Genomic DNA, 19747 nt, shown 5'->3' with positions numbered 1-19747 from the left:
TGCAAACCCTTTGGCCCTGACTTGGAGCCTTTTTGTGCACCCCGAGTCTCAGCTCAGACCACCAGCTGGAGTGTTCCTGCACCCCAGCTTTCTGCCCCCACCTCAGAGCCTAAGGAAGCCCAGAGCCACTGTCCCCCCTCTCACCCCGTGGGGTGCTGTGTGAATATTTGTTCCATACCGGGGGCCCCTTGCTATCTGGCATTGTGGTGCTCTTGGGGTCACTGCAGATCTGTATAGAGCTTCACTGGCAGAGCTGTAGGCGGCTTGCTTACATATGAATAATGCAGTGATTCCCAAACTGTGGGGCATACTTTCAGGGAGCAGTGAGGCCTGGTCCATGAGGGTGCGGGGGGAGTGCCATCCACTCCCATTTTGCCCCCGGCTCTGCCCTGGCTCTAGCCACTGCTGCAGCTCTACGCCCAACCCCAGCTCCCCAACGCAGTTCCTGGGTGGTGGGTGGACAGGTTTCATTATGGGCAAGGTGGTAACTACTCACCTTTGCCCCGGATGTGCTCAGCAAGACTAGCCAGTCCAGTAGAGGTGCTGAGATCCTCCACAGATCCATTGCTTCCTCTACTCCCTCCGGGTATGTCTACACTACCACCCTAGTTCAAACTAGGGTGGTTAATGTAGGCAACCGAAGTTGCAAATGAAGCCCGGGATTTGAATTTCCCGGGCTTCATTTGCATCTTTCCGGGTGCCGCCATTTTTAAATGTCCGCTAGTTCGGACTCCGTGCCCGCGGCTACACGCGGCACGGACTAGGTAGTTCGGATTAGGCTTCCTATTCCGAACTACTGGTACACCTCGTTCCACGAGGAGTAACGATAGTTCAGAATAGGAAGCCTAATCCGAACTACCTAGTCTGTGCCGCGTGTAGCCGCGGGCACAGAGTCCGAACTAGCGGATATTTAAAAATAGCGGCACCCGGAAAGATGCAAATGAAGCCCGGGAAATTCAAATCCCGGGCTTCATTTGCAACTTCGGTTGCCTACATTAACCACCCTAGTTCGAACTAGGGTGGTAGTGTAGACATACCCTCCCTGAGATGAGGCTGGAAGCAGAACCTTGAGCACAGGGCAGGCATCAGAGCTTCTGGTACCCCGGAGTGGTGGCTGCAAGCCTGTGGATGCCGCAGCACCCCCTGTATCCCTAGTTCCCAGGCCTGTGAGTCAGCCTGTGGTAGATTCCACACTTACGTAAAGATATTCAGTGACACAGCAATTTTCATAGTGAACACTTTATATTATCAACCAAAATGCATAAGCTTTCAAACAACCATCAAATCTTCACATTATGCAACTAGCAGATTTGACTCTAGTGGTCTACATGCCTGTCTATTAAAGAGATGAGATTGCTTGCCACCCTGTGCTTCAGCAAGTTACCTATTCTTTGCTGTGACCCTTGGCAAGTGTGTAGCCCCAGATAAGGAGCTACTTGACTAGGCTAAGTCTCTCAGATATTGCTTTTGCACTCAAACCCTACTCATTTTGGGCAGTGACCCTAGTGTCATTGCTTTTGCGAAGAGATGAGGACGCTTGAATTCATTACCTATGTTAAAAAATGCAGGGTGGGGTGAGACAATGTCTTTTATTGGGTCAGCTCGTCAGAGCAAGAGCTCTGTGTAAGCCCAAAAGCTTCTCTTTCTCACTAGCAGACGTTGGTTAATTTTAAAAAAAAAAAACCTCCCTCACCCACCTTGTCACTTCAATACCCTGGGACCAACACATGAACAACAATTCTGCATGTAACGTGGTAAAGAGGACAGGAATAGTTAGCACGCTTGATGAAGCAACAAGCTTCTCTTCAGATAAATGTTAAGCTATATGTGATCAGTCTCTTAAGAAGAGCTGTGTAGTCTGGCTAGATCTCATCTCTGTTCTTTTTGAGTTACTGATGTGATGGAGATGAAGTGCTTTGAAGAAAGGGGTGCCTTGGTTTTTTTGGCATGGCTTTGTGGACAGTGACCTAGGGGCAGAGCAAAGGTTCCTTGGATGACAAGCTCTAAAAGATGAGCATCAAGAAGTTGATCACTATTTTATCTGCACTGACACACCCGTATTGATGTCATCTGTTGTATCCCCTTCTTTCTTACACTGCTTACTGTGATGTAGTGGGGGGTTGCTACGCTGGGCAGTGGGCCGTGGGTGACCTCTGCTGTCTGCAGCACTGTCCAGCAGGGTAGGGGATGAATCATTATGCAAGGGGGCTCGGAACCTGTCTGACCAGTTATCTCCCAGGGAGCGGAACAATGGGAAGACGGCGAAGTGGAGCCCTGGCTGGGAAGCAGGGCTGTAAGAGAGCGGTAGTTTCTGTCTGGGAAGCAGGGGAGAAGGAGCGAGGGAGAGGGGTTGGGATTATAGGGCTCAGCCACCCCCCATCTCAAGGGGGGGCACTGAGGCCTCCTAGCCCCAGTTCCTGTAACCAGATTACATCTGTGCTGTGCTGTATCCTGGAGAAGCAATAAACTCCCTCTGTTCTACTGGCTGGTGCAGTCTGTTTGTGCCACTATGGGTGTGCAGGAGACGGGAAAACCCCAACGCGCCGTCACACTTACCACAAGTGTCTCGTGCACACTCTGCAAGCCATCTGGCGCGCTCTGTGCTGGAAATAAGAAATAGATGAACAACTGTAGTTCTGGTTTAACCTTGCTTTGTTTTTGGTGTGTTTTTTGCCCACTTTCTTGCACTTTAAAAAGGTGAGCTCCAAGCTACGTGAGGCTTGAGCTCGCCTCTTTCCCAGAGTAACTGCTCCTGCTTCTTCCTTCCCTGTGTCTGTTCAGATTGACACCATGGGAAGTTAAGATCTCTGCAGCTTAATAACAGTTGAGGAAATTGCTTCTAATAATTAAATTCCCCAGTGGTCTCCCCTAATCTATCCAAAAGCCCCATGTCTCCTCAGTGCCATACAATGTGAAGATTCTAGGGTAAGTCAATTTGGCATTGCTAGAAGTAATTACCAGTGCAAAATAACTTCCCACTTGGAGACTACACAGGCCCAGTAAATCAATGTAACAGGATCACAAAGGGTTCTGAGTAATAGAAGATGAATAGTTTTTGTGTTGTCATTCTGCCTACAATAATAACGTAAAATTAAAGTAATAGAAAGTAACAAAGGCCTGATAAAGGCCAAGCTATTAATTTACAGCTGCTCTCTTTTCTACCACTCACCCAAACTATTCCCAGGTATTTCAGCTTTTCCTATTGTGCTTTTCTGTTTAGGGCTGGGATGGGAAATGGCACAGCTTCTCTGCTTAGAGGCTTCCTTGGTCCCTTTGGTATCTAACTTCACACACTTGTGTTAGGCTTTGCCTCCACTGCCAATTGAGTGACACAGGTTTTGTTCACCAGTGCTTAACCCTCAGCCCCCCAAGACAAAAATTTTGCCTTGGCAAGTGATTGTGTACCTAGCTGTTGTCAGCAGGAATGCTCTCCTGTCCACAGTGCGAACTCCACTCATAGGCGGTGGAAGTATTTTTTTTCAGCAAAAGTACCGACAAACAGCATTTACACTGCCCAAATTTTAGTGACAAGGCTGTGTCGCTAAAAGCTGTGTCGTTCAGGCAAAGCTTTGAGGGGAGCTTTTCTTGGCATCAGAATTCCGGTCTTGAAGTTGCAGGGAAATGGGAGATCAAGGCTTTAATCATGTGACTTGGTGACAGCATCTGGTCTCCCAACCCTCCTTAAATTTCTCTTTTTGAAGGTTTATTTTTTCTTGATGAAGAAGCAAAGACGTGCCCTGGTTGCTGTGATCACACACTGTGCCAGGGACTGCCATCCAAGGACGGGAACCTTGGCTAATCTTTCCTGCCCTAGTGTCCTATTAATAGCATTAGCAACCCAAAACACCGCTTTCCCTTAAACGGCCACCTTCAGAACTCTCTCGTTTAACGGCTCTAGCTCCCTGAGCTCAGCATCTGGAAGGGTTGAACCACCTCGAGAACCCCACACAGCTAATGATTCAAAATCTAATCTCCTAGGTGGCAGTCACAATGCTTTGTCGCACAACTGCTGGGTTGCCGCAGTTCTTGCTGCTCTGAGCATAACACAGTGATTCATGCCACAGGGCCTGCTGCAACTCTGAATTTCCTGACTGCATTGGATTTATACTTTGACTCTATTCAGAGTTTTAAAAAATGTAATTAGGCAAATGATTTTGAAGCAGAGCGCTAATTTGAGTGCAAAAAATCCACCAAACCGCTGGGTTGCTCTGTGCAGCCAATAAATATTCTGACAGTTTCCACTAGTGCAGAAATTGAAGAGCCCATTGAATTGGTTTTTCCTCTCCAGTGAAACTCATCTTGTGAGGTTGCTGTTTCACTTGCAGATGTTTTATTTGTCCTTTAAAGGAATGAAATCCCTCATGAAATGTACACAGTAATAGAGGAAAGGCAGGAATGCTTGTGCTCCATTATTACTGCATATGCCATGATTGGAGCACCGCTACCTGTCTTTATAAGGCTCATTACATTCCTGGATGCTCTTTTACCAGTTGAAGGTATTCATCAAGTGTTTCCCTTGATCTGTTAATCATATTAATTGTGTGGCTTAATCATCAATTGGTATGCCGAAAGGGAAATTGACATTAATGCAGAACGGGTGTGACCTCTCCAAATCCCTCTTACAAAGCTTGAGAGGAAATGATGCTGAAATAGTGTAGGTCCAAAAGTCAATGCCAGGTCCTGAGGTATACCTGGGTGGTCGACAAATGCCTTTGATGTCGACACCCGCTCGTCCAGACTATCGCGCTGAGCCGACAAACAGCTGATCAGCTGTTTGTTGGCTCAGCGCGGCAGCCATGTAAATTTAAATGAAGCGGCGGTTATTTAAATCGCCGCTTCATTTTCCTATGTCTGGTAGCCTAATCTACATGCCTCTGGCGACAGAGGCATGTAGTCTAGACGTACCCATAGTCTGTACAGGAAAAAACAACAAATGGTCTGGTAGCACTTTATAGGCTAACAGATATGTAGGTGGTATGATGAGCTTTGGTTTGTCATGGCAGTAGTCAAGCTGCTAAATCACTAGCTCCCTGTTAATGTCCTTTCTTATGAAGGCTGAACCTAAATATGTCTCTGTAAAATGGAGAATATAACCTCCCTTCCTACTGCCTTTCTTCCCCTGATTGTTTTAAAATAAATAAACCAGCACTGTTGCAGAGCTAGTTCTAGGCAACATCTGAAGTCCTCACATTTGAGAGATCCCTTTCCATCTGGGCCATATGGCATGGCATGGAGCTGTTGCTGGTTTTATTAGGAGATGGATGAATGGTGAAAGTGTATGTCCATGAGGGTTCTTTCAAACCTTTAACACCTTGGCCACGAGATGGTCTTGATGCATCTGCAGACCCTGACCTACTAGTTTGAATTGTGCTGCCGGATAAGCCTGAACGTGTTGATTTCCAGGACCTGTTGCAAAGTCTGTTTTCTTGAGTCTCTGTGTCTGCTTGGGGATACATCAGGCTACATATAGGGTGTTTGAGTGATTTTGTTAGCATGGGCAAATTATATGTGTGTATTATGTAATGAAATGCATTCTGAAATAGTGTGTGCACTGCCTTAGAGCATTATCATAGTTGCATCATGCAAATCAAAAGTTAATTCAAATTGCAGCCATTAAAACTGCCATCCTAACTTTCTCAACTCTGTGCTTCTCGTTGAAGCTTTCAAGGCTGTGTACATTTGATATGTTTAAATGCATTCATTTTGCAGGTGACTAACTCTCCATATTTTTCGTTTTGAATGGCAGCACAGCCTCTGTGAATGAAAGATAATGGCAGATAATATGTTTGCATTTGTTAATTATTTATGCTGTAGGGAAAACAGTCTCTGATTTCTCAGACAGGATGGAGGCTACATATTGTGAACACTGAAAAGCTGGCTTTGAATGTCTTTGTGATTCGTCACGAGGACTAGCACGCTGTCATTTACTAGAAGCAAAGGATGACTGACTTGAGTGTGTAAACTTGTGTAAAAGAAAGTATAGATGTTTAGAATCTAAGCATATTTTAAAGAGTAAAATAGTCTTTAAATAGATACACTTTTATGCAAATTTTCCTAAATACATCAATAACATTTTTCAAGTTAATTGCTAAATGTTTACAAATATGTGATAGTAGCTTAGACACCACATACTCTATCAGCCCGGTGCCATGTTAATTTTTGGAATGCTGGCAGTTTTTTCTAAATTATTTTTGCCTGTCTATATGTGATTTCAGGCATCTTCTTCACAGGGTAACTGGTGGTATCTATAAAACCATGGGTGTAGAACTGTGTTCCACAATCTTTTAACATTTTAAAAAAAAATATTTCTAGCCCGCTTTGCTTTGGCGATAGCTTTGAAAATATGAAACGAGTAAAACAATACAGTGTTTTCTTCCTGAATCTGCAAACAGCCTGAAACAAGTATGAAATGCTCTGTTTTTTGAAACCAAAATATGCTTAATTAAATCTCTGCTTTACATCCAGCTAAAGCACTTAGTTTATAGTCTAAAACTTCTTCCTGTGCCTTCTTCATTGCTAGAAATTACAATTGCCCCCTTGCCTCAGCCAAAACTCCAGCATACCTAGCAACTTCTTGAATGCGGTGTATTGTCAATACTAGCATATCGAAAACTAACCATCATTGTGTAGGAGTCACGCAACATTAACATTTTAAATTCACATAATAATCAGTGTAATCAACTGATAATACTTCTAATCACAGTGACCAGTTGTCTCATTGGTGCCCTGTACAACTCCATCGGTCAGGCTCCATCTTGACTCTTGTCTATACGCTTGGATTGTAAGGTCTTTGGGTGCAGGGACTGTCTTTGTTCTATGTATGTACAGCACCTAGCACAGTGGGCCCTGGTCCATGATTGGGGCTCCTCAGCACTTGGATAACAACAACCATAGTAGTAGTAATAATAATAAAAATTAAAATAGTCTACTGTAATACATTATTCAGATTCTCAATGAGGTTATTGAAAAATCAACTTTTTAATTTAAATGATTTGGGAATTTCCAGACTGCTGTATAGCAGTGCCCCAGAATTAAAGAAACTTACTGCAGAAATCAGGATTAGCTTGATTTGTGGCGAATGCAAGGTCTGACTTAAAACTCTGCAGGGCTCTTCATCTCTTACTAAATGTCAGATGCTTCCACTATCTTGAGCTGTAGCACATGAAATACAGAACTCTAGATTGAATATATGATTTTAGCTGACTATTTGGGGTAGGAGGGAATGATTTTCAATTTCTGCTACAAAATGTGTAAATGTTTAGATTCTGTTGAGATCTGGAACTTAAACAGTCTCCTGCTTTGAAATCAAATCTCAAGCTAATCAGTTAGAGTAAATAAGACTTGATCATAAAAGGTGATGCACAGTTCTCAGTGTGAGAGTATGGGTATTACAGAGTGATAGTATTGCATAAATAAACAAAACTTGTAGCTGTGATTGTGTAAATAGAGCCATCGAAAGCCAGTCCTGATCAGGACTCTTCAAGGTTATTGCTTTTTAGGTCATTAAGGTGATTGGAAAATCATATTCACACAGTAAAGCCAACTGACATCACTTTCAGCAATTTCATGCTTGTTCATCAGTGCATGTCAGGGGGACATTTTGACAGCTCTAAGGCTACAATTGCGGCGTCAGCTAGGAGCGACAGATATAACTGGATAGCATTTGCAAAGGAATGGATATCCAGATTGTCCTGTCTGATAGCTGTGACAGGAGCCAAAGGCATCTTGAGCTGAACTAAAGAAAATTATTCCAACAAACATTATAAAAGAAGGAAACTGTACCAGATGTGCCAGTGCCCAGTAACAGTAATAGAAAATTATTTTTACCTCTTTTTAACATAGTCTAGTGTAAGGTAAGAGAGAGGCCAGCATGGTCTTCAGATACTGTAATATCAGTGGGGCCCAATAACTTTAAAAATAATTAGTGACTCTTTATTTTACAAATAATATAAAGTACTCTCTGAGTAGTAGATATCTAAAGCCTGATAGAAACTTTTCAGATACTTGTTTTTAGCTTAAGAGGTGTTGCTACCATGTTTAACATCCATACAAATATGTACAGGTAGAACCTCTCTAGTCCAGCACCCTCGGGAGCTGACCAGTTCTGAACCAGATAATTTTCTGGACGAGGGGAGGTCGTTATTGTCTAGCAGCATGACCAACACTTCCACTGTTTACTAGGCTGTTAGAGGACGTTTAGGGGTAAATTTGAGCTAAATATCAGCACGGAACAGTGAGAGCCAGGACTGGTGGCTGTAAACAAATGTTATGGGATCACAGGGCACATCCATGAAAAATGAACAATCGACTAACTAAAATCATTCTGGATCACAGAAGTTTCTGGACTAGAGAGGTTCAGCCTGTATTAGGCAAAAGTAACGTGAGGAACTAAGAAAGAAAATGCAGCATGGAGAGAGGTCTGTAAAATATCTGTGTAGAGACACAAACTAACATTGAAGGTCTGGAAGAGACAAGAAGGAAATAGATTTAAAAACTAAAAGAAGACATTAAAAATAAAACCAGGAGTTAAAGAAAGGTACTTCTTCCTGGTAAGAAGTGTAGGTAAAATTCTAGGCTCAACAAATGTGCCTAGACAGCAGGTTAATTAGTATGTCAGCCTTGTTCAAAAATTTAATGCAGTCTCCCATTACCTGGAAGAAAAGACTGCCCATGGGTTAATGCATAGTGATGCATTTCAGTCCCCTTAATGTTAAAAACAAAGGCGGCATGATTTTATATACCAATGCCCATGGCAAATCTTTTTGAGAAGAGGGCAATGGCTGTGAACTTATAAGCTGCAAATTTGCAGGCTATAAAATTGATAGTTGTGAAGCAAGTGTGCTGGGCAGAGCTTCAAATGGAATGTGTGGCCACGACCCGAGCGCTGGGAGAGAGATCTCTCGGTACTCGATGTACACCCGCGCCACGAGGGGAGGAGCTAGCAGTGCTGGGAGCACAGCTCCTAGTGCTGGTGCCAGGCGCACACTGGTGCTTTACCGCGCTGTAAATTGCACTTGTAACAAAGCCACTTGTACTTGCATACAGCATTCACAGGTAATTTTGTGGTTAACCACTTGACCATCCGTGTAGGTGTCCATATCCTGAGGAAAGTGGTCTTTCAGTTCCTACCCATGGATAACCTGTTGTCTACAGTCACTATAGAGCTGGCTCTCACTGAAGTTTTATGAAAGATGTATACAGTTTTGTTCATGAACTTAACTTTGTTCCATGCAAACTGTAGCTTCTTGCTGTTTCTAACACGTATGGTTTGGCGAAGGAGATCACATCCACCACACAGCGTACGGGTCTGCCTTGTAGGCTACAAAACTGCAGATTGTGCTTCCCTCTTAATGTCTTGTCTTGTGGGGAGAGAGGAGGACTCTGTTTTCTTTTCCTTAGCATAGAAATGGGCATGCGTTATGAAATATTTCTGGTTTATAGGATGGGCTTCAACAGAAAATGCTTCGGTCTCAGCCCTTCCTTCATTCCCTAAATGGTGCTTTCCTCCGAGTTTAAAATGTTCCTTCTTGGAGAACAGAATACATTGCAGGCAGTAGAGGCAAGATGTCATAGAAATAGTGATGCCTGTGTCTAAAGAGACACAGCAATCAAGATGCAGGAGGGCATTTGTTGGAAAGGGGTTGTTAAGCTGCAGTTTCGTTAAATGAGTGATAAGTATTTTCGGTCTGGATCCGTGTATCCTTATTTACTGTTTTACAAGATTTGAGCTGTCACCAGTCCCGCACACCAGCTGTGCACGTATTTTAGAGAACTCGCTTTGGCAAGCTAACATCTGGTAAAATAACTATAAGTAAAAAAAACAATCTGGTGTCTTCATAGTACTTTCCGTTCCCCTGCGCGCTCTCCCCTCCGCAGACTTTGCAGCAGCAATTCTGGAAAGAGAAACAGATGCAATGATCATCTTATTATGAATGTTAACTCCCCCACACTTACCACCCCTAGACTACCACCACCCCTCCGTGAAATAATAAAAAGCTGGACTTTCCTTCTAGTTGTTATATGGTTTGTTTTCTTGATTCTCTTCCATATCACTGAATAAGATCTTAAAGCTTTATCAAAAACACAGAACAAATGGCTGGTTATTTTTCTCATCATGGGTAAAACTAATAGGTATTGTCTTGCTGTAATGTGCATCAGAATGAGCTAAGTAGACTGATACGGAAAGTCCTTGGCTGACAGATAGGCGTTGATCCGTTCCTTTGCAGCCTCTGCTCCCCACCCCCGTGCAGCCCGGTGTTTATGAATGTGTAAATGATATGTTTGTCTCAGCTCTGTAGATCTGCAGACTTTTGTTTTAAAGTATGCATTCACCTTCATTAATTGTGAGCAGTACTGAATATTTATGCTAAAAGGACGTGAGGGATATTTCAATGAGCAAGTTCTCAAAAAAACAGAAAAAAAGTGGGAATTGAAAAATTACCCAATACTTGAGGGCCCTGGTTATAGTGTCTTGTAAAGGTGCCAGCAGGCAGAATATGATTTAAGATGCACATTTTGCAAATCAGCACCTTCATCATAACACTGTAAGTGGAGAGAGAGAGAGAGAAAGAGAGGAGTAAGTAAGAAGCCAGTGCTGAGGCTAATGTCTTCCCTTGCCTTTGACTAGCGAGGAAGCTCCTAAAGAACATCATGTGTGGCAGAACAGGGCCCCCGCCTCATTGTAGTGACTGCTCTTGGCCCACCACTCAGGAATGTCTCTTAAAGGGCTGAGGCCAGGTTCTGCAAGGCATTCTTTGTGCTGTTTGGCTTGAAGTGACAAGGGTTAATTGAGAAACATTAAAACCAAGTTATCATGGTTCTCATTAGCCGTCTTTTGAATAAAGGTACAAAAACCGTAAAACAAAGTGCTTTTCTGGGCGTTGTTCTAGAAACCGTTTAATAGATCAAGATGATTGAATCGTCTTTGTATCTTACAGAACTGTGAAGTGCATAGTCTAAAGTCGCAAGTGTGTTGTGTGTATTAAAGCTTGTTCTGGGTGCGGTTCTTCTCTGCTGCAATAGAGCAGCTTTAGTTCTTGAGGCCATTGTGGTGCTGGATTTCTAGTCCCTTGGGTACTTTTGTTCTGAAGGATCTGGGAGAGACCAAGACTCTTGCCTTTCCAAAGGGCAATTAAAAGGCATTTGTTCTTATCACTTTCAGTGTGAGGAGCAAGGCACTTTCCATGTAGAGGATTGCTGGACATGTTTACTTAGATGTCTGTGATATGTAATTTTAATGTAAAATATTGAATAAATTTATTAATAAAGCCCTTAGCGCATATGCCTCATTCATTAGGCCTGAAATGCATGGATTTCGGGATAACCTGAAGGCTGATGTTCATAGCTAAAAGTTAGGTGGCCATCTCCATGAAACACTGTGGTGTAATAGTAGATTAGAACTTTGACGTATCTGTTGGAAAAGTTTGCCTGAGTTAATGGTGAATATAGTTATCTGGTGCTAGCTGAATTGCAGGCATTAGATTACTCTCTCCTAATTCATCAGGTTTATTTAACCTCTTTTAGCATGTCCTGGCCACTAGCTGATCTTTAAAGTGACTATAATTTACTTTAGCATTCTTCTAGCATAGCCTTTCATATGTGCAAAGAAGTAGAGAGCTGTTTTGAGACCCAGTGGCATTTCTAACCTTGTAGAATTGCTTATGTTAATGAGTTGTTGTGATGGAGAAACCTGCATAATTTAAAATGAAGCTATTGCTGAACTTTTGTATAGCTTCATTATATTTAGGCCAAACTATTGCCACAATACAGCTATTTTTCTGACCTTTATTGCGGGGCATATTTTTTTCCGGCAAAAACTTTCATATCTGAGAACACTTTCTTTACAATCTCATCTGTCTACACAGTTACTGAAGTAATATACTTGGCCCCCAACCCTACCCTGCCGTGTGTGCAATCCTTAGCTGTTTCCCTCTTCCCTTTATGCAAAATGTCTTTGGCATGTTGCTACAGATTTTTCAGCATGGAAATGATTGAAAATGGCACTGCCAGTGTCTTATACCTGTATGTAAAGACTACACAATGGGAGAGGGATGCCTAAGGATTTTATTATGAGTTTTGGGATAGTTTTATTGAGAGTTACCTGCATTGCACACACAGTCCTAAGAACAGTGCAACCCGGTAATTGTAATGGGTGGAGGGAGAGAAGACAGCTCCTTTATCAATATCTGTTGTGCCCCTGTGCTCAATCCTGTCCTGCTGGAACCTCCTTCCAGTTTCCTTGTTTTCCTAACCTTGTGGCAGTTAAGTGTTGTGTTTGAGAGGAAGAAACTCTCCTCTCTTGGCCAGGGTTTTCCAGGCTATCAGCACACCTTGATCCCAAGATCAGTCCTTGACTCGTCATGCTATATCCACACAGTGCCCAGCAGTCTTCTAACCCATACCAGTTATGGGTTCTTGCTGTGGCCTCGATCCCTCAATCCTTTAGTATTGGCAAAGCATTGTGGGTCTAGCATGAAGCAGTGGGAGGATTTTAGCGCTCAGGTGAAAAATGATTGAAACCCACTATTTTAGATGTTTGTAGTTTTTTATTGGGGCTATTTGTATATCTATCCAGTAGTAAAGAGAAGTGTCTTTGTGCCAAGAGTCCATCTGTACAGAGCTCAGAAGAGAGGAAAAATAATTTAAAAATATTTAAATAGTTACTTAAAATAATTGTTCTACACAGATGCTTTGGGCCTTTCGGGGCTATAAACAATATCTGTCATAGCTGAGGGTAAATGTGTCAGTAGTGCAAGACTGAATATTGTCAATTCTGTCAAGTGTTGTATATAATATACTGTTTCCTGTGTATTGATGGGTGTATGCTTCTATGCATCTCCAGTATGCACATGCATGCAATTAACACTATTTAACTTATTTTTTATATCACCAGGCCCGGTACAAGCAGAGCCTCGATCCTACTGTGGATGAAGTTAAGAAACTGTGTACATCGCTGCGTCGAAATGCCAAGGAAGAGAGGGTCCTCTTTCACTACAATGGGCATGGGGTTCCCAGGCCGACAGTGAATGGGGAGATCTGGGTCTTCAACAAGGTGCGTCCGCTAGATGCTTACTTAAAAGGAACCGCACAGAGTGAAATCTGTTACTGTTTGTAAAGGAGCAAATTACCCTTTAGAAATTAAAATGACTTTGTGGAAGTTTGGTTCCAGAACTGACATTTCTCTTTCCTTATCCACACTCAAAGTTCTTTTGTCAGAAAGGCATCTTGTCCCTCCACCTGAGAAGTGCTAAGCACTTGCTCTCTCTGAGCCTTTGTTAATGCCATTCTTAAAATAGTCAGAGAGAACATTGCACAGTAATTAAAGGTGCCACCTATACCTAAGTCCTTCTACTTTCCTTCTGTGGTTGCACACCTACCTCCTGCCAGATTTGGAGCAGAAGCTGTGTCTAGAGCCCTACAAATCCAAGGCTATCCACTTGATAACAGGGGGTATCTGCATTCGCAGATATCTGTGGTTCATTTTTACAGATATGATACGCATATAGATTTTTTTTTTAATCTAGAGCCATACAAATTTGCGGATATCTGCTTTATATTCATGGATAATTGCATTCACGTGTGCGGATATCCGTGGCTCATTTTTGAGGAAGCAGATGCTGATATGGATACCAATTTTGTATCCACGCAGGGTTCTAGATGTATCTCTTCTCTGATGCTTGGCATCTCTGCCTTATGTCACTGGCGTTTTAAGATGGAGTTTTATGTTGAGACTGCCAACTAACCCGGAATAGCTATTGTTCACGCATTGTACTAGCGTAATATGAGACAATAAAATATTCTTTGTTCCCAGTTTTAAAGTTCAGAGTATTATTATACTAGGAAGTACAGTGTAATTGGCAACTCTTCTATTAAGGCTTTGTCACTTTTACTGAAGACAGTAAGATTGGTGTAACTGAGTATTTGTACAGCTGTCTGTGTTACATATTAATACAGAAACTGCTACTCTGTTACACTGCGGCTTATAATTATGGCTAATTAAATTGAATGTACTTTGCCTCCCTTTTAATTCATGCATTTAGCACCTTTAAAGTGTAAATGGAGAACAGTTTTATTCCATTGTATATTTACTGTCATGGTACAGTTGCAAACTGGACTTACATCTAGATTGCGTGGCTTCCGAAAGAAGATATGCAAGTTTGGCTCAAATTTGCATACCTTCCATTTTTTTTCCCTGGAAGAGGCTTTTCCAATATTTGGTCTGTCTACACGGGATCAAATATCGGAAACCCCCCCTCTTTCGGAAGCCCCCTTATTCCTCCTAAAAGAAGGTTTCAGGGGGCTTCTGAAAGAGGGGGGTTTTCTGATATTTAGCCCTATGTATTCGGGCCAAATATCAGAAAAGCCTCTTCCGGGGGAAACCCCCCCAGAAGATATGCAAATTTGAGCCAAATTTGCATATCTTCTTTCGGTAGGTGCACGTAGTCTAGACGTGCCCTTAGTGTTAGTAGCTGGAAACTGTTTCCAGTGGAGGAAGAACTTACTCCTGTTTTTATATCACTTGGTTCTGTGTTAGTTTTTGATTTGTACCAAGAGCAATACTGCATTCTTCTCAAACCCTTGGTTAGGTTGCAACCGAAAATGAATCCAGCCCTGAGAGGAGAGAATTGGGGCAGGAGGGGAATAAATTTTTTTTTCCAGTGTATCTAAATTGGAGGCTTGATTATCCCACCATTTTAAACAACTCATTTGAAAGTGGAATGTGGTGTAAGAACAAATAGCGGTGACCTTCTTCTTACTTAATGGGCAATGGGTAATAAATAAGACAAATAATGTTGGGCAGAATGTGTTACACATGCAGGAGGATGAAATTATTGCTCAATGAAGTTTACGTGTTATGCCAAAAGCATATTTAAGAACTGACTGGTATTTACCAATTTGCTTCCTGTCTCAGCTGCTGTAATCTGATAAGGACTTCACTGGTGATTAGGAGAGGCCACTTCTGATTTATGGTCCAGTCGAGGGTGAAAAGATTTGATCTGCATAAAGGAGGTTGAAATGTAATAGCCTTTTTGCAATCCATTACCAAACATTGTCTGGCTTTGGAAGGGAAGGCAGCCAAGTGACTCAGCCCACTCCTGTATACAAAGGAAGATTTTGGGAAAAGATGATAAATTAGAGAGAGTCAGTAATTTTCACAGAGGATTTGTAAAGATGTGAGTTTTAGGACTGGGTAGTAACTAAAGAAGCGCAACATATAGACACCCCAGGGCTGAAACAGCAGATGGACTGAAATCTACTGTTGATCTTTTAAAATCACATTAACGGGTCAGAAATAGTATGATATGAAGATCCCTTTGACTGAGAACCTCTTAAAATACATATTATTATAATGCTAATATATCTTCTTAAGCACTGTACGAAAATTACTCCTAAAACTGCTATGTAACTGCAGTATACTGAAGTTCAGGTTGCAAAGAGGTGGTATTGGTACTTATGGAATACACCTGCGTATCCAGTGATAGAAGAAAACTATAATTTGGGGACTTTGTCCAACATTTGTGGACCATATTTATTCACATTTAATTCTTTCTTCTCATTTTCCCTCCTGTAAAATAAATCTGCTGACATTGTAAGCACAAAGTACCTTACCAGTAAGTGGCCTGTGAACAGGGCTGCCAGTGTGGAGATGGGTGGAAGGTTAAAAGTGGTAGTTGCCCTGGGGTCTGGAGATTTAAAAGGGCCTGGATCTCTGGGCTCTTTAAATCACCATTGGAGACCAATGTGGTGCAGTCTGGTCAATGCTGAGGGCTGGTTGCCCCTAGCCCCACCTCTTTAGCACAAGATTCTACCCCTTCCAGAGGGTGAAGCCAAGACTCTTCTCCCCCCTTCCCCCCCACTCCCTCCGGTTGCACAAGGCCTGGCTGAGTCTGTTGCCAACCCTGCCTGTAGACAGTCTTGCCAAACATCTTACATCTCAGAGGACACTCACTCACCCTGGCTGCCCCTTGCATGTTGCTGTGGTTCTGATTACCATGCAGGACAGGACAGCAGGAATGGCGGGAAGCCAGATGGCAGGGGTGGCTTTCAATTCCATGGGCCAGCTTCCTTTGTCCTCTGTCCCAAGACTCTCCAGGAGGTTCCAGTGAGAACAGAAGCTACAGCTCAGTGAGCCACAGTTAACCCTTCTCTTACCTCCTGACCTCTCGGCTGCCAATGCCCCACGAGATCCTTCTGTTTGCAGAGCCTAGCCAGCAGAGAGCTTTTGCAGAGTACACTGCTTCATGGTCATGGGAGGGAGCACAGCCAGATTTCGGCAAATCTCTGGTGCAAGGTCAGCAAAACGGGGGCTTTGTGAGATTATTGGAATGTCTATGCACATGCAAAGAGCGAAGACGTTAGCAGCTTTACATATTTACTAGCCTGGTGGCCAGAGCAGGGAGCAGATGCCGCAGCTCCCCAGTGAATACCAGAAAACCAGGGACTAGACCCAGCCCTCAGGCAACTTGCCAATGACATGCCCATTTTTTGAGGAGTTGAATTGGGTGCTGGCATTGTGCTCAGCATGGAGCCAACGGTGATGGTCATGACCTGGTCAGCTGGTGCCCCGCTTGCCTCAGAATCCATCATGGGGACTGATGGGAGCCAGCAGCGGGCACCGGAGGGGGACGGTGTTGTCATTCTGTTGCTGGAACTTGACCTAAGGCAGCTTTGGAGCAGGAGCAGCACGTTCTGGGCCTATCCTTGAAGGAGCCATTTGGGGCTCCCCTGAGAAGCCGCCTGAAGCGGAGATGACAGAAGCCAATCCTGAGCCCGGTAAGTATCTGGCTCCTTTTCAATGCTTGTTAACACAATAATGGGTGGGATTTCTACTCTAGGAATCCGTGCAAAAGTTGAGAGGCGCTGTTGTGTCTCTGCTAACGGCAGATTGTATGTCAGTGCTTTGCAGTCCTCTTCTCTCTGCCTCGGGGCCGCATGACATTCAAAGTGACAGCAGGGAAATGCAAGCAGTAAAGAACACCTTTAAAGTGTATAGTTACTGGAAAGGCATGGATTTTTGCTAGCGCCATTTCTGTTTCTTCAGGGATAATAACCTTCCATTGACATGCCTGCAAGTGTGGCACTCTGTAACCACTCTCTTGTCTATCAAGCCATCTGGAAACAGGGAATGGGTCTAGAGTAGGTGGAAACGTGCTCCAGTTTACAAAGCTGGTCTGTTTCAGTCTGAGGAAGTCCATAGGTGACAGAATGGTCCCAAATATGGTTGGAGTTGGAAACTTTGTCCAGAAATGTATGGGGAGGGGGAAGGTTACAGATAGGTAGTCACGTTTCAGGGAAGGCTGCATTTGCCAGGAATACCTCAGTAGCTGATCAGCTCATCCTGTTCATCAATATACTGTTCAGTTACTACACATTTGAAAACTTAAGATTGTGTAAACTGCAGATTTCCCATCAGCGTGGAGTAACACATCCATGGCCAACTGGGCGTTACAAGAAGTGTTCTGTCTCCCAAATCATGGAAGGCCTGAACGGCTGGAAAAAACTTTTGTAGCATGGCCACTGTTGTCTCCCCCCAAAGCCTAAGTAGTTCTGCCATTTTCTACAATAGTTACAAATCCAAACTGGTTTTTTAAACAATTGTGTCTGGAGGTGTGTCCAGGAGCGTCTGTGGTCTGACACTCCCTCGCTCATTATACTGAAGTTCAGTTTGTGAAAGTATCATTTTATGTCCTTGTAATTACGCATGGATTTTTTTTCTATGCCCCGGCACTGAGTTATTTGAGACAATATCCCTTTGTGTCTTGCCCAGTTCCAGGCCCCTCAACCTCTACTGGCGGCAGCATCTCCACAGTAGCCTAGGCTGCTGGACCTGCTCTGACGATTCCAAGAGGAAGCGTTTCCTAGATGAACTTGTGGTTGATGTTTCGGAGAGGGCCACCAAGCAGGCCCTGTATCGAAGGCAGCGGAACGTGCAGCTGGAGGACAGCATGGCAAGAGGCAGGATGAAGGACTCACGATGGCTGCAGAGCTTGAGAACAGGGAGGAAGACCAAGCTCAGCGGAAAGAACTGTGAGAGCAGCATAGGCCGCTAATGACTGCAAGAATCCTGCCGCATCACCCGCACCACAACCTGAGTGCACCTACCTTGTGCTGCAGTCCAGAAACCGCTCGGAAGACGCCAATGCTGATGGAATACACAGACATGACCCATGAGCATATGGGCAGCCCCCTGCAGCCCTCCATAGTAACGCTTCCCATGTGGGTACCTTCACCCCACCTCCTAGGCAAATGGGGAAAGAAAGAAAAGGGACCGAGTGACCGGGGACATGGCATAGTAGGGGGTTGTCTCTTCCACATGCTTTCACTGTTTGCATTTGTTTGCACTTGGTTTTGTTTGGGTTTCCTGTAAGATTCTGTTGGTACAGTGTGGTAATGAGGGTTGGCTGGCTAGGGAGTGTTGTACTTCTCTAGTACACGTTTATAAAGCTTTTTATTTCATCAGGAATGGTTGTTGGTATCGTTGCTTTACAACATACCTTTATTATTTTCCTGGACACACCTCCAGACACATTGTAAGCATATGATGAGGGAAAATTAAGACTGTATATAGTGGGATAGTCTTTGCACACGTAGCTATAGCAATTCATACTTCAGTCACTTCCTTACATCAGTCCATACCATGAATAAGTCCCCCCCTCCATACATAGTCGTGTCATTCATGCATATATGCAGGGCTTGACAATTAATGTAATCTACTTGCCCGTGGCGAGTAGATTACAAGCCGGCACAGCCGCACAGCGCGGTCAGCGCATGTGTAGCGCACCGAACCGCACGGCTGGCGAGCAGGGCTCGCTGCGGCTTGACGAGCCCTGTTCATAAGTATATTGCGTGGCACTGAACTCCACACTCCTCCTCAAACACTGAACTCACATGTCATCAATGAGCTCTCCCCACTGTCCTCACAAGCATGTTCCCAAGGTGCTGTTCCCCATGTCCCATGGGGCTATTCAAGTCCATAAGGTGAGTGTGCAAAGTGTCCCTGACTGTTGCCCAAGTTCAGCTATCTCCAGAGGTGGCAGATGGACTGTCTGGCGGACTGTCCTGATTCAACAGCCCCTCATTGCTGTGAGTCATTCGGGGGGAAGAGGCTGATTTTTGTCTTCACAGAGATTGTGTAGAGCACAGCAAGCCACAGTGCTGTGGCGGGCATTGATGGCTTTGGAATCCAAAGAGGTCTCTGAATAGCACTAGTGGCATTCCTGTCTGCTAAATGCACAATGAACAGCCATCCTGCACGTCCTGAGAGAGTAATTCAACCATCTTTTACAAGGTGTCTGAAATCAGGGTACAGTTTCATAAGCCAAGGCAAAAAGTGAGTGTGTGGAATCCTCCAGGGTAACGGGGGGGAGGAAGGGAGTAACAGAGCTTAGAACCATATCGTTTGGTAGGAACAGTGCCCCGCTGTCCATACACTCCTGATGATCAGCAAAAAATCCTGGCCTCATGCATTTTCCAGTGTAGCCGGCATTGATCATAAATCCTCTGTGGTCCACAAGGGGCTGCGTAACAATGGCACAGTGCCTTTTCCAGTTTACATACTCGTGCTCCCTGAGGAAGGCAGACAGTGGGCACAAGTTTCCTTAGCAGCCACAGCACAGTTGGGAAATGCCATTCTCTCAAAGCCAGCAGTTCCTATTTCAGGAATATCTTTTATGCCCACCATCGTGGGGTAAACCACATACCCAGTTGCCTTAAAAAACCTCTGCCACCACTTTACCCGCAGTCAGCT

At 43.9% G+C, this 19747-nt stretch overlaps 1 protein-coding gene across 6 annotated transcripts in view; it reads left to right on the top strand.

Annotated features, from left to right (window-relative positions):
• The window catches only part of RPTOR (regulatory associated protein of MTOR complex 1), a 308767-nt gene that overhangs the window by 83866 nt on the left and 205154 nt on the right, over positions 1-19747 (top strand). For all 6 annotated transcript variants that reach the window (XM_075904089.1, XM_075904088.1, XM_075904087.1 and 3 more), the window contains exon 4: positions 12893-13051. In XM_075904089.1, coding sequence (XP_075760204.1) covers positions 12893-13051 — 159 coding nt within the window. The remainder of the gene's footprint in view (positions 1-12892; positions 13052-19747) is intronic.

The sequence above is a fragment of the Pelodiscus sinensis genome, chromosome 20 (genome assembly GCF_049634645.1).
Source record: "Pelodiscus sinensis isolate JC-2024 chromosome 20, ASM4963464v1, whole genome shotgun sequence".
In the NCBI taxonomy this organism is placed as follows: domain Eukaryota; kingdom Metazoa; phylum Chordata; order Testudines; family Trionychidae; genus Pelodiscus; species Pelodiscus sinensis.
This window is presented reverse-complemented; position numbering and strand designations above follow the sequence as displayed.